At 50.1% G+C, this 23050-nt stretch overlaps 2 protein-coding genes across 6 annotated transcripts in view; one reads left to right on the forward strand and one right to left on the reverse strand.

Annotated features, from left to right (window-relative positions):
- Positions 1-1534: 1534 nt before the first annotated feature.
- ARID3B (AT-rich interaction domain 3B) overlaps positions 1535-23050 on the reverse strand; it is a 44183-nt gene continuing 22667 nt past the window's right edge. For 2 of the 5 annotated variants that reach the window (XM_085588507.1, XM_085588506.1), the window contains 3 exons: positions 22773-22845; positions 14087-14270; positions 8350-9416 (listed from right to left, as the gene is read on the reverse strand). In XM_085588507.1, coding sequence (XP_085444633.1) covers positions 8495-9416; positions 14087-14270; positions 22773-22845 — 1179 coding nt within the window. In that variant the 3' untranslated portion in view covers positions 8350-8494. Of the gene's footprint in view, positions 5213-6365; positions 6462-8349; positions 9417-14086; positions 14271-22772; positions 22846-23050 lie in introns of those variants that run through there. The other 3 variants (XM_085588510.1, XM_085588508.1, XM_085588509.1) reach the window with 3 other exon arrangements.
- LOC146766509 (uncharacterized) lies at positions 1536-4810 on the forward strand. Its single transcript, XM_085588530.1, has 2 exons — positions 1536-4539; positions 4590-4810. Exons 1-2 carry the CDS (start codon positions 3567-3569, stop codon positions 4748-4750), a joined length of 1134 nt encoding a protein of 377 aa, XP_085444656.1. The 5' UTR covers positions 1536-3566; the 3' UTR covers positions 4751-4810.

Raw genomic sequence — 23050 nt, forward strand, 5'->3', positions numbered from 1 at the left:
TCGGGCAGCCTGGCACGGGTCCGGGGCTGAAACAAAGCCGGCCTCACCCCGGCCGTGATAAGGGCCCCAGTTATCAGTGCCAGGCTGACGCGCGATCAGCCGGGCTTGGTGGGGGCTCACAGGGTGTGCAGGGCAGTGCGGGCACCTGCCGGGGGGATTTGGGGTGCCCGGGCTGCATTCAAAGCGGCAGCAGCCCCTGAGGGCTGAGATAAACCCAGTCCCAAAGAGGGGAACGTCCTCCCTGAGCGGTGATGAGCTGGGTTTTGTCCCTCCCTGCAGGGATGCCCGCGGGGTTTTGGGCTCCCTGGAAAGAGGGCATCCCTGCCCAGTGGGCATTTAGGGAGCAGGGAAGCAACTCCTGGACACGAGAGCTGAATCTCCTTTGGAATTTCGTTTCTGCGTTTGAGGTGGTGTCTGTGCTGGCACAAAAGCTCCCTGTGCCCAGAGCTTTGCTTCCAGCGCTGGAGCGAGGGATGAAGGAGAACAGGGCCGGGACGAAGCTGTGCCAGAGCCTGAGCCGGGTCCACGAAGGGATGCGGGTGTCGGGAGGAGCAGAGCGGGCATTGCTCACCCCGCGGGGCCGGGCCGCCCTGCCCAGGCTCCTCCATCCCCGCCGGGCGCTCGGGAGCCGGGAGCCGGCTGGAATTTCCCTCCAGGGATCGTATTCCAGCCCGAGCAGCGGCTGCCGATGCCCGCGGCCACCCAGCCCCGGGACACGCACACGCACACGGGGAGCTGCGGGTGCCCAGGCGCACCGCACCTTTGGGGTGCCCGCTGCAGGATCCCTGCGGGCACGGGGCATCAGCAAAAGGGTTTTAAAATCACGAGGATTTGGGGTTAAAAGGAAAAATGAGCTTAGTAGGCCCTGGAAAAATAAACACCCTAAGCACATGGAGAACTTGTGCTTGCTAGAGCTGCACCTGTGTAGCTAGTACATGATAAATGATATAATTGTTAGATGTGATGATTGTTTAGTCATTAAATATAATTACTGTTTAATTGTAAGAATAATCATGAGAAACTGTGGTCAGGGGCCTAAGAAAGATCACGAGGAACTCATGTCAATGCATACAATATCTGGGAATTCTTTACCCTCAGGGCCCTGCAAGGACACAGCCCAGCCTCGGGAATTTCTGGGAATTCTTTATTCTCAGAGCCCTGCAAGGACACAGCCCAGCCTTGGGAATATCTGGGAATTCTTTATCCTCAGAGTCCTGCAAGGACACAGCCCAGCCTCGGGAATATCTGGGAATTCTTTACCCTCAGGGCTCCCTGCAAGGACACAGCCCAGCCTTGGGAATATCTGGGAATTCTTTATCCTCAGAGTCCTGCAAGGACACAGCCCAGCCTCGGGAATATCTGGGAATTCTTTATCCCTAGAGTCCTGCAAGGACACAGCCCAGCCTCGGGAATATCTGGGAATTCTTGATCCTCAGAGCCCTGCAAGGACACAGCCCAGCCTCGGGAATATCTGGGAATTCTTTACCCTCAGGGAGCCAGCCGGGGGCACAAAGCAGGCGTGGGGGTCACGGTGTGAAGAGGTAGAAGTTTATTGGAATATAAACATTCAGATAACCTGTAAGATAGAAAAAACCCAACAACAACATATACAGACACTTGTTGGAAGGAGACGTTGAGGTATTTATCCACCGCCTAGGCTATCACATTTGTTTTTATTTACTTATTTTATTATTTTTTTTTTTTCTCTTTTAAATAGGTAAGAAAACTAGTTAGCAAGGCTGCTGCAGCTGTTTGGAGAGAACATCTGGTCGCAGGCCCCTGGGAAGGAGCGGGCACACGCAGCCTCCCCTGGTGCCTCCCCCGCAGCCCCGGGAGCAGGCTGGGCTCGCTCTTCCCCCCTGGAAGCGCCGGGGGGAGCAAGCTGGGGGCTGGCCGGGGTTTTTTTGGCTGGTGCGTGGAGCTGGGGGAGGATGGAGCACTGCCCTCGGGAACCTCCTGCTGGCAGCATCAAACCCTGAGAACTACACGGGGCTGGGGGCTCGGCCTCCCCCGCTCTGCTGCTGGTTTCCAGCACCCCCTGCCCAAAGCCTGGCAGCTCAGCAGGAGACCCGCAGCTCAGGCTGCCAGGGCCAAAGCCAGGCTGAGGGAAAGGGTTAACTCTTCACAGTCTGGATGGTCCTTGTCACCCCGGGCTGGGAAAAGGACCCGTTTATTGTTGCAGCTTATTTAACTGAGGTATCTGTTACGCTTCCCGACCTGATTCTTTCCCTGAATTGGATACAAAACAATCTGTTAGTCCCTGGCTAGTTCCAGTCTAGGTTGAGTAAAGCTTATCAACATTAATACTCTAGTAGTGTCCAAGCAGTTTCAGTGATTCGAGTGCCTTTCTGTGCAAGAAAACACAACGTTAGCAAGTGACACAAAGCAGCCCCACCCCGGAGCAGCCTCTGCTCCCCGGGGCCAAGGAGCAGAGCAGAGGGAAAAGCAGAAAGTGCCCCAGAGTCCCACTCAGAGGAAACAGCCCCAACCCCACCCAAGAATAAAATAAAAACAACCAAAAGAAAACACAAAAAATAAAAAAAAGGTGGGGGAAAAAATATGATCTGATTGAGTCCCAGAGGGTGGAAAACCCTCTGGGAGCGTGTGAGGATGAAATGGCAGGGAGCAGCTGGGGCCAGCCGGGAGCAGCATCCCTCCCAGGATGGGCAGCTCCTGATCCACAGAGCCGGGGCACGCAGCGGGAGGGCACAGCCCGGGGCTGGCAGAGCCAGGAGAGCTCACAGACCAGGGGCCAGGCTCAGCCCTGCCCCTTTCCCTGCTCTCCTGCCGTGCAGTGCCCCGGGTGATGCTGGAGCTGGGCTCCCGCAGGGTGGGGAAGCCGCTGCTCCTCTGCTCAGCCTCGTCTCAACCCCCTGCTTGGCGATCCATTGAAAAGCCAACAGAAATAAAAGCAAAACACAAAGTCAGCAAAACCCACCTAGGAAAACCCCCAAGCCATAAGGATATGCCAATACTTCCTTGAAGAGGTTAAAAGAAACCAACCCAACGCGAACAAAACAACCCAACACGTACATATCTGAGGTATTTCGTCTGCTCAAAAAACCTGACTCGGGCCTGCAGCACGGGGAGGACGGCAGGGATGGCAGGGATGTCACCGGGGCAGGGGATGGGGAAGGGACAGGGGGACAGGGGACAGCACCAGGCCCCTGAGCAGCTGAGGCACAGGGAACTGCAGCTCTGCTCCAGCCGGGCTGGATTCCCTGGGCCCTGCTCGGGCACAGTCACGGGGGGTTTGTCCAGAGCCCCACAGGAAGCAGCCCGGCTGCACGGTGCCCGGCTGGGCTCCACCTGCAGCCCTGTGCCCAGCACGCAGCCCTGCAGAGATCCAGGGAGCTGCACCCACCCCAGGGACCCTGCTTCGGGGCACAGCGGGGCACACGGAGCCCCAGCACGCCCAGGCTGGCCGTGTCACCACTCAGGGACACTCGAGGGGGGAGCTGGCACCAGCCAGAACCAAGCAGACGATGGTGCCAGAGGCGTGGAGAGGAGCAGGAAGGAGGCTCAGGAGCCTCCCCTGAGGACATGGGGACACAGCAGGAAGGGACATGAGCAGATTGCCACGGGAGGACAGGGCCAGGCACCCCCCGGCTCTCAGGATTGTCAAAACACGGAGTTGTGGGTGGGAAGAGCCCTGGCGGCCCCTGGTCCCAGCAGGACCAGAGTTCCAGCAGGACCAGAGTTCCAGCAGGACCAGGGCTCCAGGAGAACCAAAGTTCCAGCAGAACCAGGATTCCAGCAGGACCAGGGTTCCAGCAGGACCAGGGTTCCAGCAGGACCAGGATTCCAGCAGAACCAGGGATCCTGCAGAACCAGGGATCCTGCAGAACCAGGGCTCCAACAGAACCAGGGTCTCAGCAGGACCAGGGCTCCAGCAGGGTTCCAGCAGAACCAGGGCTCAAGGAGAACCAGGGTTCCCAGCAGAACCAGGGCTCAAGGAGAACCAGGGTTCCAGCAGAACCAGGGCTCCAGCAGAATCAGGGCTGCAGGAGAACCAAATTTCCAGCAGGACCAGGGTTCCAGCAGGACCAGGGTTCCAGCAGGACCAGGATTCCAGCAGGACCAGGATTCCAGCAGAACCAAGGATCCTGCAGAACCAGGGCTCCAACAGAACCAGGGATCCTGCAGAACCAGGGTCTCAGCAGAACCAGGGCTCCAGGAGAACCAGGGCTCCAACAGAACCAGGGATCCTGCAGGGTTCCAGCAGAACCAGGGCTCAAGGAGAACCAGGGTTCCCAGCAGAACCAGGGCTCCAGGAGAACCAGGATTCCAGCAGAACCAGGATTCCAGCAGGACCAGGGTTCCAGCAGAACCAGGATTCCAGCAGGACCAGGGTTCCAGCAGGACCAGGATTCCAGCAGGACCAGGGTTCCAGCAGGACCAGGGTTCCAGCAGGACCAGGGCTCCAACAGAACCAGGGATCCTGCAGAACCAGGGATCCTGCAGAACCAGGATTCCAACAGAACCAGGATTCCAACAGAACCAGGGTTCCAACAGAACCAGGGTTCCAACAGAACCAGGGTCCCAGCAGAACCAGGGTTCCAGCAGAACCAGGATTCCAACAGAACCAGGATTCCAACAGAACCAGGGTTCCAACAGAACCAGGGTTCCAGCAGAACCAAGGTTCCAGCAGAACCAGGGTCCCAGCAGAACCAGGGTTCCCAGCCCCAGTCCTGGCCCTTTCCCTGCCCTGGTGACACCCCAGGAGCTGTGGCCCCAGAGCCATCCCTGATTGAGAAACGCCAGGTGTGCCCCCCCTCCATGGGAACACCCCACACCCTGCGAGGAGGAGGAGGAGGAGGAGGAAACAAAGAGGAAAAGGGAGGAAGGCAAGCGGGGGAACAAAGCCAAAACAAGGCCGGACAAAGAGACGATGAAGGAAAACTCGCTGGCATGGCAAGGTTTCACCACCACCACCACCACCACCACCACCATCATCATCATCGTCATCCTGCAGGTGCTGTGCAGCCACGGGAGCAGGTTCTGTGAGGTGAGGTAAGCGTGCAGGCCGGGCAGGGCCGTCAGAGGGACCAGCTGGTGGAGGGCTCTGCGCCGGGCGTGCCCCGCGACGAGGTAGGGCTGGGGGAGCAGTGGGAGCTGCTGCTGCTGCTGCTGCTGCTGCTGCTGCTGCACGAGCTCTGCGTGCCCGAGCCGGCCAGGAGCTGCACCACGGGCTTCTGGGCAAACAGCACCCCTGTGGGCATGCCGAGGGTGAGGCTGGGCACAGCGCAGGCTCTGCCAGCCCCAGGGTCCCATCCCAGCTCGGCATGGCTGCTCTGGCTCCTGCGCTCCGCAGGGAAGGGGTGGCTGGAGCTGGAGGCTGTCACAGGGCTGCTGTCCCCACAGGAAACAGATCCCAAAGGGCTTCTGCCTTCGGGGGTTAGGGTCAGGCAGTGCCAGGCTTCCCCACCTGGGGTTTGCCCAAGGGTGTGCAGGCGTGGCCTGCAGGAGGGAACTGCTCCAGGGGACAATTCCTGCTGGGAGAGCCGAGCAAAGCCCCTCCTCGGCAGAACAGGGACAGTTCTCCTTCCTATGAACGCTTCCACGGGGATTTCAAAGCCCTTCCCTCAGATTTTAAGGCACTAACACACCAAGGGAAAGGTGCTGCTCCTGCCCAGCCCAGTGAACAAGAATTGCCTCCCGCTGCCATTTGGCAGGGACCAGCCCCATCCCACCCATTCCCAGCCACTGGAGGGATCAAACATTCCCGGGAGGGCTGTCCCAGGGATCTCCCATTCCCAGGAGGTCCATCCCCATTCCCAGGAGGGCTGTCCCAGGGATCTCCCATTCCCAGGAGGGCTGTCCCCATTCCCAGCAGAGCTGTCCCACACCCAGGAGGTCTATCCCCATTCCCAGGAGGTCTATCCCTATTCCCAGGAGGTGTGTCCCCATTCCCAGGAGGGCTGTCCCACACCCAGGAGGTCTATCCCTATTCCCAGGAGGTCTATCCCCATTCCCAGGAGGTCTATCCCTATTCCCAGGAGGTGTGTCCCCATTCCCAGGAGGGCTGTCCCCGGGCTGTCCCACACCCAGGAGGTCTATCCCCATTCCCAGCAGGGCTGTCCCCGGGCTGTCCCACACCCAGGAGGTCTATCCCTATTCCCAGGAGGTCTATCCCTATTCCCAGGAGGTGTGTCCCCATTCCCAGGAGGGCTGTCCCACACCCAGGAGGTCTATCCCCATTCCCAGGAGGTCTATCCCCATTCCCAGGAGGTCTATCCCCATTCCCAGGAGGTCTATCCCTATTCCCAGGAGGTGTGTCCCCATTCCCAGGAGGGCTGTCCCCATTCCCAGCAGGGCTGTCCCCAGTCCCAGCAGGGCTGTCCCACACCCAGCAGGTCTCTCACCAGCGTAGGTGGTGCCGTTGATCTCCACGGACATGTTGATGCTGCCGATGCCGTTGGGGGACAGGTTCAGCGCCGCCGCCGCCGAGTCGGCCTTGTCTTGTCCCAGGGAGGGAGGGAGGGAGGGAGGCAGAGTTAGAGGGCGACAATCCCACCCCTGGCACTCCCCAGAGGTGGGCACAGCCCTGCTTTGTCCCCTCTTTGGGTGGGATGTCCCCACTGAATGCCCGAGGCCAGGCTCCCAGGGCTTGGAGCACCCTGGGACATGCAATGTCCCTGCCCTGGCCTGGAGGTCCCTCCCAGCTCAAACCATCCCAGGACAAGGCTGCAGAGGTGCTGAAAGGCCTTGGTGAGGCTGGGAGCCCGCTGGCATTGGGAAATGTTCCCAAAATTCCCACTCCTGTCCCAAGGAAGGGCTGGGAGCACACGAGACAAGCCCGGGTTTAACTCCCAGCTGAATTTTGTTGTGGCTCGCTGTGCTCGGACTGCAGCAGCTTCAGCGGCCACTGGAGGGAGGGAAAAGCCAGGAACACTCCAGGAAAATCAGGATTTTCCCCAGCCTGGGCAGGGGTGGGCAGCTGTGCTTGAGGGGAGCTGAACGTGGGACTCCTCCAGCAGCTCCCGAAGCTCCACGAGGGTGGGCCTGGATTTTGGGATTGCTCCTCCACAGAGGGCAGCAAGGCCAAAAAACCCTCTGAAAACTCCACAGTGAACCTAAATGTTGTTACCAAGCCACGCTGAGCTTATCAAAACCACCCCTCAGAGCAGCTCCCAAAGCTCCACCTGGCTTTTACGGTGCTGTGGGGAAAAGGAGGGCACAGAAGACAGGACAGCCCCTACAAAGGTGGGAACCCATCCCTGAATCCTCAGGATGTTCCTGTTTGTAGGGACTGCAATGGTTCCCAGCATCTGGGATTAGGAAGTTCAGGGGGAAAGCAGAAATGAGGTGAGAGGGAACAAACACTCCTGGAAAAAATTTGTATTCCCTATCACTGGCTCTTGTGGTTTTGATGTGGAATTTGGTTGGATGCAGAGCTGCCAGGAAATGGGAGCAGTGACATCACAGAAATCATTGCTAAGATTCAGGATGAATTGTTTAAATACAGGCTAAGGGAGAAGCCCAGAAACAAGAACATTTTTTAAAAGTAATACAATCTAAAAAAGCAACAAGTTCTAAAAAGAAGAACTGCTGCTTCAGAGGAACCTGCTTTGACCTTTCCCACCCATATTTGTGGCCAAGCACCTCAAAGCAGCACTGCTGGAGCAAGAACAGCTCTTCCCTTTCTTCCAAAATGTGCCAAACTCGACAAACTTGGAGCTTTGGGAACGTGGCAAAATTCACAGAATTACAGAATTTCACACAATTCACAGAGTGACCAGGTTGGAACAGACCCTGGAGATCATCGAGTCCAACCCATCCCCAGCACCTCAGCTGGCACCCAGAGCCACATCCAGGCTTTGTTAAACACAGCAGGGATGGGGACCCACACCTCCCCGGGCAGCACATTCCAGAACCGTATCACACTTTCTGTAAATAACTTTTCCCTAATATCCAGCCTGTATTTCCCTTGAGGCTGTGTCCTCTGGTTCTGTCAGTTCCTGGAGACAGAGCCCAGCCCCACCTGAGCACAGCCACCTTTCAGGGAGTTGTAGATAAGGGCACCCCGAGTCTCCTTTTCTCCTCTGGGCTGGATTTGGACGAGCTGGAGAACAAACCAGCAGGAAAACGCAAGAAAACTTTGCACCTGAATATCTCTGTGCCATGCTGTGGGAATCCAGGGCTTCCCTCTGGCTGCCCTGGGACCCTGGCAGGGGTCAGGAACCCCCCTGGACAGAGCCCCCAGAGACACTGGCTGTGATCTCTGGCCATGGAAAAGAGTTTTCAATCCTACAGCATGAATTACAAGCTCTCAGTGTTTGATATCAGTAATAATTAAGTGTGGCACAGGTGCAAAAGTAAAATTTTAGGATTCTAGATGAGGGGTCCAAAGGGGACAAGATGGAGGAAATTGGGTGTGCCTTGTCCTTTTTCTCCTTCTTCATGCCCTCCATGTTTCACTGTGGTGTCGGCATTTTTCTGTTGGTTCAGGCTGGGGACACACTGTCCAACGTAGGTGACAGATATTGGCACGTTATTGTAAATCCAGCCCAGGGAGTTTCTGGTATTTAATGTTTGTCACATCCCGCTGAGGGCAGAGCCCCACACGCTGCCCTGCAGGACAGAGCTGGGCAGGGCAGCAGAACATGTGACAGATAAACAGAATAAACAACCTGGAAACCAGCACAGACCAATTATGGCTTCTGCTTTGGCAGCGGGGCTGACAGAGACTTTCTACAATTTTAGGATCATCAATAGCACAGATTCCAACACCATGCCCTCTGCCTGGTACCCCCAGAGGCGCCCCGGCCGTGTGTGTGTGACATTCCAGGCTGGCAGCTTTCCCCCTGTGCCGCTTCCCAAGGAGTTCATCCCGCTGGGGCTCACCTTTGCCGTTGATTTTGATCTTCATGGGGATCTGCCGGGCCACGCTGAACAGGTTGCGCTGCAGCGCCTGCTGCACCAGCCGCTGCTCCTCCTCCGACACGCGCGGCGCCTTCTTCTCGGGCGGCTCTCCCGCCTCCAGCCTCTCCCTCAGCTGCTCCAGCGTGGCCGCCCTGGCCTGCTGCCCGCCCAGCGCCACGGGCACGGCCAGGCGGCCGGGCACGGCCACGCCGAGGGGCACGGCGCCGTCACCTGGGCGGGGAGAGGCGGCTGAGCCGGGCCACGCTGCCAGCGGCACCACCGCGGGCGGCCCCACCTTCCCACCGCCGCGCTGACCTTTCCTGAGGGCGGGCGAGGCGCGGGGGCTGCCGGCGGCGATGATGGGGAAGCGGATTTTGGGGGGGGACAGCAGGGACGGGGGCGCCGGTGTGGAGGGCGAGTAGCTGAAGAGGGAGGAGCTGTAGCTGGGCCGCCGGCCCTCGCGCCGGTTGCCGTCGATGGCGGCCTGCAGCTCGGCCGGGGAGCTCAGGGACTTCTTCTCGCACTCGTAGGCGTAGAGGTACTTCATGTACCTGTGGAGAGACATGGACAGTCAGGCAGGCGGCACGGGCACTGGGATGCTCGTCCCGAGGGGCTCGGGACTCCGGGGGCACAGCCCCGCCTGGGTTCACTCGGTGCTTGGAGGGAAATGTGCCATGAGATATTCCCAATCTCACACGGCAGGGAAGAGTCAGCCAGAACTCCTTCACAACGGGAGAATCCTCTGAGGATCATCCTCACAATGGAAATACTGACTGTAAATCATCCAAAATTCCATCAGAACTGAAATATCGTCTATAAGTAATCCAGAATTCCCTTACAACTGGAACGTCCTCTAAGGATCATCCAGAATTCCCTCACAACGGAAATATCATTGATAAGTCATCCAAAATTCCCTCACAACTGAAATATTGTCTATAAGTAATCCAGAATTCCCTTACAACTGGAACGTCCTCTAAGGATCATCCAGAATTCCCTCACAACAGAAATATCATTGATAAGTCATCCAAAATTCCCTCACAACTGAAATATTGTCTATAAGTAATCCAGAATTCCCTTACAACTGGAACGTCCTCTAAGGATCATCCAGATTTCCCTCAAAAAGGAAGTATCATTGATAAGTCAGCCAGAATTCCCTCAAAACTGAACTATTGTCTATAAATAATCCAAAATTCCATCACTACTGAAATATTGTCTATGAATCACCCAGAATTCCCTTACAACTGGAACGTCCTCTAAGGATCATCCAGAATTCCCTCACAACGAAAATATCATCGATAAGTCATCCAGAATTCCCCCACAACTGAAATACCCTCTATAAATAATTAAGAATTCCATCACTACTGAAATATTGTCTATAAATCACCCAGAATTCCCTCACAACTGAAATATCTTCTATAAATAATCCAGAATTCCCTTACAACTGGAACGTCCTGTAAGGATCATCCAGAATTCCCTCACAACGGAAATATCATTGATAAGTCATCCAGAATTCCCTCATAACTAAAATATTGTCTATAAATAATCCAGAATTCCATCACTACTGAAATATTGTCTGTAAATTATCCAAAATTCCCTCAGAAGTGAAATGTCATCTATAAATAATCCAGAATTCTCTCACAACTGAAATACTGGCTATAAATCACACAGAATTCCCTCACAACTGAAATATCATCTACAAGTCATCCAGAATTCCCCCACAACTGAAATACCCTCTATAAATCTTTAGAATTCCATCACTACTGAAATATTGTCTATAAATCATGGAGAATTCTCTTACAGCTGAAATATCATCTATAAAACATCCAGAATTCCATCACAACTGAAATACCCTATATAAATAATTTAGAATTCCATCACTACTGAAATATTGTCTATAAATCACCCAGAATTCCCTCACAACTGAAATATCGTCTATAAATAATCCAGAATTCCCTTACAACTGGAACATCCTCTAAGGATCATCCAAATTTCCCTCACAACTGAAATATCATTGATAAGTCAGCCAGAATTCCCTCAAAATTGAAATATTGTCTATAAATAATCCAGATTTCCATCACTACTGAAATATTGTCTGTAAATCATCCAGAATTCCCTCACAACAGAAATACTGACTGTAAATCATCCAAAATTCCCTCACAACTGAAATATCATCTAGAAATAATCCAGAATTTCCTTACAACTGGAACATCCTCTAAGGAACATCCAGAATTCCCTCACAACGGAAATATCATCGATAAGTCATCCAGAATTCCCTCATAACTGAAATATTGTCTATAAATAATCTGGAATTCTATCACTACTGAAATATTGTCTGTAAATTATCCAAAATCCCCTCACAATTGAAATATCATCTATAAGTCATCCAGAATTCTCTCACAACTGAAATACCATCTATAAATCCACAACTGAAATACCATCTATAAATCATTCAGAATTCCCTCACAACTGAAATATCGTCTATAAATCACCCAGAATTCCCTCACAACTGAAATATCGTCTATAAATAATCCAGAATTCCCTTACAACTGGAACATCCTCTAAGGATCATCCAAATTTCCCTCACAACTGAAATATCATTGGTAAGTCAGCCAGAATTCCCTCAAAATTGAAATATTGTCTATAAATAATCCAGATTTCCATCACTACTGAAATATTGTCTGTAAATCATCCAGAATTCCCTCACAACAGAAATACTGACTGTAAATCATCCAAAATTCCCTCACAACTGAAATATCATCTAGAAATAATCCAGAATTTCCTTACAACTGGAACATCCTCTAAGGAACATCCAGAATTCCCTCACAACGGAAATATCATCGATAAGTCATCCAGAATTCCCTCATAACTGAAATATTGTCTATAAATAATCTGGAATTCTATCACTACTGAAATATTGTCTGTAAATTATCCAAAATCCCCTCACAATTGAAATATCATCTATAAGTCATCCAGAATTCTCTCACAACTGAAATACCATCTATAAATCCACAACTGAAATACCATCTATAAATCATTCAGAATTCCCTCACAACTGAAATATCGTCTATAAATCATCCAGAATTCCCTCACAACTGAAATACCGACTATAAATCATCCAAAATTCCCTCATAGCTGAAATATTGTCTGTAAATCATCCAGAATTCCCTCACAACTGAAATATCATCTATAAATTATCCAGAATTCCCTCACAACAGAAATATCATCGATAAGTTATCCAGAATTCTCTCACAACTGCAATATTGTCTATAAATAATCCAGAATTCCCTTACAACTGAACTATTGTCTATAAATCACCCAGAATTCCCTCACAACTGAAATACCGACTATAAATCATCCAAAATTCCATCATAGCTGAAATATTGTCTGTAAATCATCCAGAATTCCCTCACAACTCAAATATTGTTTATAAATTGCACAGAATTCCTTCAGAATTTAAATATCTGCTATAAATCATGTAGAACTCCCTCACAACTGAAATATCATCTATAAATAATCCAAAATTTCCTCACAATTGAATTATTGTCTATAAATCGCACATAATTCCCTCAGAATTGAAATATTGTCTATAAATCAACCAAAATTCCTTCCCAAATAAAATATCCTCAAAGGACCATCCAGAATTACCTCACAACTGAATTATTATCTATAAATTATCCAGAATTCCTTCACAACTGAGCTATTATCTATAAATCCCCTAGAATGCCCTCAAAACTGAATTATTATTTAAAATCACTCAGAATTACCTCACAACTGAAATTTCCTCTATAAATCAACCAGAATTCCTTCATAACTGAAATATCCTCAAAGAATCATCCAGAATTCCCTCACAACTGAAATATTATCTGTAAATCATCCAGAAATCCCTCACAATTGAATTATTATCTACAAATCACCCAGAATTCCCTCACAACTGAAAGATCCTCAAAGAATAAATCAGAATTCCCTCACAACTGAAAAAATGAGGTAAAAAGGCCAGGGCTGGAGGGAGGTGAGGGTGAGAATTCCTTCAGGAGCTCCTTATGCTGAGGCATCATCTCCCCCCTTTAGAGGCTTTACTTTGTTCAGTCTCTATTCGAAATATTTACTAATAATACTCCTAATTTTATATTACATTACATTACATTACATTATATTATATTATATTATATTATATTATATTATATTATATTATATTATATTATATTATATTATAATGTAATATAATATAGAGTAATGTAATATAATATAAATAAAATTATAATTATATATATTATATATAATATAGTTATAGTATATTATATATTATAATGTAATGTAATGGAATGTTATATTACATTATACTACATTACACTACATTATTATAACATAGTACAATATAATATAACATAGTGTAATGTAATATAATGTAATATAACATAACATAATGTAATACATAATGTAATGTAATATAAATATTATAATTATATATATTATATATAATTATAGTATATTTTAAATTATAATGTAATGTAATGCAATGCTATATTACATTACACTACATTACACTACATTATTATATTATATTATAACATAGTACAATATAATGTAACATAGTGTAATGTAATATAATGTAATATAATGTAAGTAATGTAATACATAATGTAATATAATATAAATATTATAATTATATATATTATATAGAATATAATTATAGTATATTATATATTATAATGTAATGCAATGTTATATTACATTACAATATTCTATTCTATTCTATTATATTCTATTCTAATCATAGTATAATATAACGTAGTATAATGTAATATAATATAGGATAATGTAATGTAACATAAATAATGTAATGTAATATAAATAAAATAAATATAATTATATATATTATATATAATTATAATATATTATATATTAGAATGCAATGCAGTATAATATTACATTATAATACATTATATTATATTATAATACGTTATATTATATTATATTATATTATATTATATTATATTATTACACTATTTTCTATGTTCAAACTAGGTATATTACATATCCTATTAACAACATTTCCTACTAATAATTTCCTAACAATAACGACCAACAGCAGCTCTTTAACAGCCACCAACAATCAACAACCACCAGCACAAACACCTAAGAACCCCCAGCTAAGGACAGCTAAGCTCCAGCAACACCCGGCGTGCAGGAAGGACCAATGCCCGGAGGGAGCAGCGCTCACTGCGTGCGCAGGGTGAAGGCGGCGCTGGTGATGGAGGTGGGCAGGTTAAGGCCTTTGGTGATCTCCCTCCAGATCTTCTTGTTGATGATCTCCACCAGCCCGCCCTTCTCGGTCACCAGCTTGTAGAGCATGTAGAGGTCCAGGATCTGCTTGGCCATGATGGGGATCCTGTTGATGGGAGTTCCTGGAGAAACAGGAGCACGGAGAGGGTGAGGGAACGGGCAGCCTGGGCGGATCCAGCTCGCTCCAATTTCCTCTTTTCCTGCTAGGAAATTCAGGGCATTTGTAGCCTGGCTCCAGGCCTTTCCATGGAAAACCCTTTTGGGATTTTGTCGGAAGGGAATTTGTAGGAATTCAAAATGTCCTTCGGACATTTTTGGATGTTCCAGGCCCAGGTCAGAAGCATTTGAGACCCTGGCAGGCAGCTGGAAACAGCTGTGATTTTGGGTTTGAGCCATGGAATGATTTATCAACCTTGCAGGAAGAACAAGAAGTCACAAAACTTTAGATATTAGAGTAGAAATAGTCACAAAGTAAAGGGAAGAAGTTTTGAGTGCTGTACAGGGGGTTTTTGGTTTTGTACATGGGGGTCAGAGGATTTAAGATGGAGGGATCTGGGCCTGCCCTGTCCTTCCTCTTTCTTCTCCCTCACCTCCATGTTCTTGGTGATGTTGGCACCCACAGATTGGTTTGGAGTAGAAAATCACCATTTAATATAGGTAATAGGCATTGGGGAAAACTGTAAACATGTAACACGTAATGTCCCATATAAAAGATAGAAAAGCACCATTTAATATAGGTAATAGGCATTGGGGAAAACTGTAACCATGTCACACGTAATGTACCATATAAAAGATAGAAAAGCACCATTTAATATAGGTAATAGGCATTGGGGAAAACTGTAAACATGTAACACGTAATGTCCCATATAAAAGATAGAAAACACCATTTAATATAGGTAATAGGCATTGGGAAAAACTGTAAACATGTAACTTGTAATGTACCATATAAAAGAGAGCAGCAGCCCTGGGTGAGGGGAGAAGAAGAAATAGAAGGAGAAGAAGAAAAAAGAAGGAGGAGGAGGAGAAGAAAGAGAAGAAGGAGAAGGAGGAGAAGGAGGAGAAGGAGGAGGAGAAAAAGACAGCAGTCAGAGAGGATGTCAGGGTGTGTGTGTGCCTCTGCCTGAGCTGTGAGCAAACCACAGCAGCCCCAGAAGAAAATCTTTTAGATAACTTGCAATAAACTGCCTTGAGACCAAACAACAAGAGGCTGCTGAGTTTTCTTTGGAAGCTCGGGTTGGAGGAGAGACTTTTCAACCACACGGAGCCCCTGAACCAGGTTGGGCTCCGGCAGGAATTAGCAGAGCAATAAAAACCTGCAGCTCCTGGAATAGAAAGAGGGGAAGTTGGGACTATTGAATGAGTTTTATGAGCTCGGGGTTAAAATCCTTGGATAAACATGCCTCCCTCATCCCCCAGGATGTGCTCTTTGCCTGGGAACAGCAGAAGCAAGGGGATCAGCACTTGTAGAACATCTCCCCCCGCACAGAATTCCATCTTCCCTCACATGTTCAACACTTGGAACAACCTGGAGAGGTAAATAAAGGCTGCTCCTTCCACAGAGCTTCCAGCCTCCCACTCATTTTCCCGAAATGTGCTTCCAAACAATTCCCTGCCACGGCAGCTCTGAGCATCCCAAAACCAGCTCCTGCTCCATCCTTCCTGCTTGCTTTTGTCATATTTCAGGTTAACAGGAAAGAAAATGTGATTTTTAACCTATCGGTGCCCCTTTGGCAGCTCCTGAAAGCGCCAACGCCCAAACTAAGGGGAGTTAGGCACGGAGAGGAAGAAGGAATAATAAAAAGCTGAAGTGGCAGAGCTTTTATTTGGCCTGGGAAACTCTGTCCTGGATCAAAGGGCCGCCCAGCCCATCCTGTCCCCACAATGGGCAGCCCCAGCCTGGCAGGAAGGCTGGGAGGGGGACAATGGTGGAATCCCCAGTCCCCAGGGGAGGCTGGCAGCCCCTGATCCCCCGTTTATGGCCCTATAAACGGGTTTATTCCGTGCCATGAAAGGAGCCGGGCCCCCCCTGCAGATGTCAGGGGAATTTTTTTCCTGTCTTTTCTTTGGGAATCCCATTAGGCATGATTCGCTCACCGTGCCAATTCCCACAGGTTAACGAGGTGCTGGATCAAACAGTCCGTTTTTGCAGCTCTGAAGGGCTGAAAACCCCACAGATTCCGAGTGGTCAGGAGCAGTTTAATCAGGTTTTGTAGGTCAATCCCAGTTTGATCAGGTTTTGTAGCATATCAATCCCAGCCTCTCCCCTTGTCCAGGCAGCCCCTTCCCTGCCCACGGAACAGATCCCACATTTCAGGGGCACAGATCCCACATTTCAGGGGCACAGATCCCTCAGGAAGCACAGAGGGAATTCCAAACCCTCCAAACTCTCTGTGCCTCCATCCCTTCCTCCCAAAAATCCTCAATTTCCTCTGTTTTCTTCCCAAGCATCCATTTTGTCTCGCTGGGAATCAGGGCATGATCAAGTTACCTCCAGCTGTCACTCATCACCTGAGTCACACCCGCAGGGAAAACAGGGAAATATTTCCTTCCAAAGCCCCCAGGACACCCGAAAATTCCTCTCCTTTCATTAATTAGCCACAGCAGCAAAGCCTTCGCTGGGCTGGGGGAGGATGAAGCCCAAGCCACGCCAGTTTCCCCAATCCAATTTAGGGAATGGCATGAACTTGTCCAGCAGGGACTTTCATCCAGATGGACAGTGAGAGGGAAGATAAAACTCTCAGCAATTCAGAAAATATTAACAAATATCTGCTATTTAATACCCTGCCTTTCCCCCAAACACGCTTCTACCCTTCTCCAGACTTCCATAATGCAGAAATGATGAATCCAGCTGCTCCCGTGAGAGGCACAAACATCACCTGCATCCCTGGGGAATGAAGGGTGAAACATTTCCAGGGAGCTGCTCCCAGCTGGAGCAGGAGCAGCCACGGGGTCTGACCTCCCTGAATCACCCCAGCACCCCTTCCCTCCCTCAGCTGTGCTTCAAACAGCACCAAAGTGCCTCCAAATTGCATTTATAAACCCAGCTAAACAGGGATTTATATAGAAACATTCATTTATAAACTCAGCTAGATGTGTTTACACACAGAGTATAAATTTATCCACTGAGATAAAACCTTGGGTTCGGTTAAATGATAAAATTCCTTAGTGCAGATGAGAAACTTTAGAGCAGGGACTGAACTGCTCCTAGGAGCTGCAATAATTCCATCACCTCAGCACCCTCAGGACAGCTTCCCTCCTTCAGCTTTGCTTTAAGCAGCACCAAAGTGCCCTGAAATTTAATTTATAAACCCAGCTAAATCGAGATTTAGACAGAAAGACACATTTATAAACTCAGCTAAACAGGGCTTTATACAGAAACACGCATTTATAAACTCAGCTAAATGTGTTTACACACAGAATACAAATTAATCCACTGAGACAAAACCTCGAGTTCGGATTTCCACCCCTAAATAAAATTCCTTTGCGCAGCTGAGAAACCTTAGGGTAGGGCCAGAACTGCTCCCAGGAGCTGCAATAATTCCATTTCCCACGTGTTCCTCCAGCACTGCCCCGCAGATCCCGAGTCGGGCTTTGGCCCCGGTGAATTCCCGGCGTTTTCCGGCGGGATTTGGTGCCTCTCCTCCCCCAGCCCTGCCCGGGGAAGGCGATAAAGGAACGTTTTGATTGGGAACCGCCGGGGAAAAGGCTGAAAGGGCAGATCCTGCGGCGGGCAGGGCTGTCAGGGCTGTGATGGATTACTGTCATCTGGCAGCGCCAGGATTAATGAGCCCGGGGGCAGGGGGCAGAATTCCAGAGGGAAAGGTCAGCGGCCGGGGCCACGGCACAAGACTTGTTGCCTTTTGATGGTAAACTCATTTTACTGTACTTGCAAGCCTCCTGCCCCGAGCCCTGCCCGGCTCCTGAGGCACAGGAACATCCTCCTCTCTGTTTCCTCGGAAATAACTTCTCCTGCCTCTCAGCAGAACCCCAGCCCCATCACTGGGCTCATCCCAGCCCCATCACTGGGCTCATCCCAGACCTATCACTTGGTTCACCCGAGACCCATCACTTGGCTCATCTCAGCTCTGTAATTTGGTTCAATCCCAGACCCAAAATTTCGCTCAATCCCAGCCCCATAATTTGATTCAATCCCAGCCCCATAATTTGGCTCATCCCAGTCCCATCCCTTGGCTCATCCCAGCCCCATCCCTTGGCTCATCCCAGCCCCATCACTGGGCAGATCCCAGCTCCATAATTTGGCTCATCCCAGCTCCATAATTTGGCTCATCCCAGCTCCATAATTTGGCTCATCCCAGCTCCATAATTTGGCTCATCCCAGCTCCATAATTTGGCTCATCCCAGCTCCATCACTGGGCTCATCCCAGATCCATAATTCGGCTCATCCCAGCCCCATCACTGGGCTCACCACAGCTCCATAATTTGACTCATCCCAGCTCCACCACTGGGCTCATCCCAGCTCCATAATTTGGCTCATCCCAGCTCCATCACTTGATTCACCCCAGACCTATCACTTGGCTCATCTCAGCTCTGTATATCAGCTCATCCCAGCCCCATCACTGGGCTCAATCCCAGCTCCATCCCTTGGCTAACCCCAGCCCAATAATTTGGCTCATCCCAGCCAAAGGAGGGGCACGAGGAGTCTGTTCCCACTGGCAAAGGGAAGATGCAGAGCCATCCCAAGGGCACCTTGTTTTCTGAGGAGAAAGGCAGCCACAATCCCGGCTTCTGGAATAAAGGGTTTCCCAGAGGAAGGCTGACTGGAGCCATCAACATCTCTGCCCTTTGAGGGAATGTCTCCCACACAATTCACAGAGTGACCAGGATGGAGGAGACCCTGGAGATCATCGAGTCCAACCCATCCCCAGCACCTCAGCTGAACCCTGGCACCCAGAGCCACATCCAGGCTTTGTTAAACACAGCAGGGATGGGGACCCACCACCTCCCCGGGCAGAACATTCCAGAACTGTATCAGGGATCCAGGGATGGGGATCCACCACCTCCCCGGGCAGAACATTCCAGAACTTTATCAGGGATCCAGGGATGGGGACCCACCACTTCCCCAGGCAGCCTTTCCAGAACTTTATCACCCTTTCTATAAATAACTTTTTCCTAATATCCAGCCTGTATTTCTCTTGAAAAGCCTTTCCTCCTTCCTAATCTCTTGAACTGCAGTAGATATAGCTGATTTGGCCCCTACAACTATCAGAAATTCACAGGATGTCCTTAGCAAAATAGTTTTGTGTTACCCTAAAAATCACATCTGATGACTGATGAGGGTTTTTTAATTATGCCTTATTGATGTTAGCACCCTCCAACACTACAGCTTAATACACGTTCCCCTTGAAGCCCTTCAGGGGCGAGATGCAGCCTCACGTCTCACTGCTGCAGCCACGGTCCTGTGGGCTACAGAAATCTTGAAAATGCTGTCAAAACGATTCACTGAGGGCAGTAACAACCAGGGCAGCACAGGGGGTAGATGTAAACGTAAATGTAAATGGTGTGGGGTAACAGCAGCTGCCTAAGAGAAGAACGTGGTACCAAGTGTGGGTGCACCCACTCGTGCCCAGATCACCTACAGGTAATGGGCACTTGCTCCAAAGCTTCTTTAAGAAAAGAAGAAACCATCAGAGGGATTCAACAGCAACTGGGGAATTAGGAATTCTTGAAGAAAAAGGAGCTGCCTTGAACAAAACTATAAAAAAAGAACAAGTGTTGATTAACTAAGTGCCAATACAATCTCCCTGTTCCAGGGAGTTCCCTGTTCCTCAGTGTCCCCTCTGGAGCCCCAGGAAAGCCTGGAATGGCTGGGATTACACCCAGGAATCACCTGGGGAAGAGGGTCTGGCACAGCCACGGTGAGGGATGAACTGGGACCCTCCCTGCCATCCCACACCGCCCCAGGGCTTTGTTCTCCTCTCCTCCACCCTCCCTCGGCCACACCTGGCAGCCACACCTCAACCTGGAGATGCAGCCTGAAGAAAACTGCCCCAAAGCTGGGTTTGAGGAGAATTCCAGGGAATTTCAGGGCTTTGCTTGGCCTCCATGCCAGAGATTCCCTTCCACACAGGGATTTCCAGCAGCCTAAGCCACAACTTGTCCTGCACAAAGAGCATTTAATCACACCCAGCTCCGCTTTCCCAACCACCTCCCACCCTCCCTATCCAATTTCCTCCACAAGTGTCCATTTTACAGCAAGGAACAAAGGAGGTGAGAATCCCCAGGGTTTGTTCAGCACAGAGACGTTGAAATCCCGGTGAAATGGGATATTTCACTCCCACTGGAGTGGAAAATAGGCACGGAAGAGACATTTTGAAGCCACAAGCAGGTAAATAAAAAGCTGCTCTTCCCACTGCAAATATGTTCAGGGGAGATGCTGCATCAGGCAGCCAGAAGGAACAGGTTTTCCCCAGGAAACTGGGGAAGTCCACAGTGATTTAAAATAATTCTGAGCCAAATCTCAAGAAAAGCAGAATTTCTTTGAAGGGAGGCACAGTAATTCTGTGGGGTGTGGGAATTCCCAGCTGAACAGAGGGAAAATGCATTTTACAGCAGCAAATTGACTCCACCCCTGCGCTGTCTCAGCTCCTGGTTTGCTCAAACCCCTCTCCAAGGAAAAATCCTGGCTGGTTCAGGGGTTCAGCCTGAGATTTATGGGGTTTGGTTCTCCAGAGCTGGGATGAAAAGGAACAGGGACCCTATGGAGAGCTGCAATCCCTGACCCCAAGCAGAGCTGCAATCCCTGACCCCATGCAGAGCTGCAATCCCTGACCCCATGCAGAGCTGCAATCCCTGATCCTGCCCTGACCCCATGCAGAGCTGCAATCCCTGATCCTGCCCTGATCCCATGCAGAGCTGCAATCCCTGATCCCATGCAGAGCTGCAGTCCCTGATCCCATGCAGAGCTGCAATCCCTGATCCCATGCAGAGCTGCAATCCCTGACCCCATGCAGAGCTGCAATCCCTGATCCTGCCCTGATCCCATGCAGAGCTGCAATCCCTGATCCTGGGGATCCCATGGAGAGCTGCAATCCCTGATCCCATGCAGAGCTGCAATCCCTGATCCCATGGAGAGCTGCAATCCCTGATCCCATGGAGAGCTGCAATCCCTGATCCTGCAATCCCTGATCCCATACAGAGCTGCAATCCCTGACCCCATGGAGAGCTGCAATCCCTGATCCCATGCAGAGCTGCAATCCCTGATCCTGCAATCCCTGATCCCATGCAGAGCTGCAATCCCTGATCCCATACAGAGCTGCAATCCCTGACCCCAAGCAGAGCTGCAATCCCTGATCCCATGCAGAGCTGCAATCCCTGATCCCATACAGAGCTGCAATCCCTGACCCCATGCAGAGCTGCAATCCCTGATCCCATGCAGAGCTGCAATCCCTGATCCCATGCAGAGCTGCAATCCCTGATCCCATGCAGAGCTGCAATCCCTGATCCCATGCAGAGCTGCAGTCCCTGACCCCATGCAGAGCTGCAATCCCTGATCCCATGCAGAGCTGCAATCCCTGATCCTGGGGATCCCATGCAGAGCTGCAATCCCTGACCCCATGCAGAGCTGCAAGCTTTGGCTGGAGAGAGAAAAACAAGCAGGATGGGATTCACAACCTAAAGCTGTAATTGCACAATGAACCCCAATATGCAAATGAAGCAGAACTCAGAGAAGTGAGACACCTCAGGACCAGTTTTCCCTTTTTGGGACCATTTTGGTTCACCTTGGCTGCAGCCCTGGCTGGGCTCTGGTGCTGCCCAAGGTGGATCCACTGAGGAGATCCTTTTAATAAATCCCTGCTTCATTCCTGACCTCAGTCTGGTCTCTGCTCTAGCTCAGCCTTCCCAAGGCATCACCCCCAGCCCTGCTGTGCCACCCTGCCAGGAACAAAACCCCACAAAGGCAGTGCCACCCTCCCCTGGTGTTCCAAACCCCACAAAGGCAGTGCCACCCTGTCCCTGGTGTCCCAAACCCCACAAAGGCAGTGCCACCCTCCCCTGGTGTCCCAAACCCCACAAAGGCAGTGCCACCCTCCCCTGGTGTCCCAAACCCCACAAAGGAGCTGGATTTGGGTTTTTTTAGGAAAAGGTAGCTCTTCAGCCTGGATTGGGATGTTGGAAACACTTTCCCCTCAGGAGAGGAGCTGGTTTTGGGTTTTTTTAGGAAAAGGCAGCTCTTCAGCCTGGATTGGGATGTTGGAAACACTTTGCTCTGTGCCACTGACACCTCAGGGGCCACCACAGCCCTCCCTGGGCCACTGACACCCTTGGAGGGACAAGAGGGCACCCCAAACGTTCTGAGGTGCTTCTGTTACCCACCACCGCAATTAAAGACATTTTAATTATCACCAGTCTGCTCTGAGAGCTGGACTGGGATCACTGGCACCCTGGGAATTCCCAGGAAAAGGTGCCTGGGATCCTCAGGGCATGGAAACAGCAGCACTGCATCAGAAAGCGAAGAAATTGAAGGCGAATTTAAATTAATTTAATTCTAATTAATTCAACAAATAAATAAATAAATGTAATTTAATTTAAATTCATTTGATTTAAGGGAAGGATCCCCTCTCCTGGCCTGGCTCCCTCCTGGACTCCAAGGAAAGGTTACTCACCCCTCTTCTGCATGAAGATGAAGAGGTCATCCAGGAACTCCTTGCGCTCGGGGTCGCTGTCCAGTTCGTAGAGCTGGGGGGGAAGGAGCCAAAATGAAACAGAATTCCGGAATTCTGCCCTCTGCCAGGGGGAGGAAAGCACAGGCAGGGAGGGGAGACATGGAGAGGGGCCTGGGGGCTCCGGGGCCACGGCTGGAGTGCAGCCCAGGGATGGAAAAGAGCCCCAGGGATGGAAAAGAGCCCCAGGGATGGAAAAGAGCCCCAGGGATGGAATGGAG

The sequence above is a fragment of the Lonchura striata genome, chromosome 10 (genome assembly GCF_050655825.1).
Source record: "Lonchura striata isolate lonStrDom1 chromosome 10, ASM5065582v1, whole genome shotgun sequence".
Taxonomy (NCBI): domain Eukaryota; kingdom Metazoa; phylum Chordata; class Aves; order Passeriformes; family Estrildidae; genus Lonchura; species Lonchura striata.

Bases quoted from the DNA above. Each gene is read 5' to 3' on its own strand.
- LOC146766509 (XM_085588530.1), top strand. From the start codon at position 3,567: ATGAGCAGATTGCCACGGGAGGACAGGGCCAGGCACCCCCCGGCTCTC. The intron at 4,540-4,589 runs GTCCCAGCAGAA...CAACAGAACCAG, and splicing joins AGGGTTCCAACAGAACCAGG to GATTCCAACAGAACCAGGGT.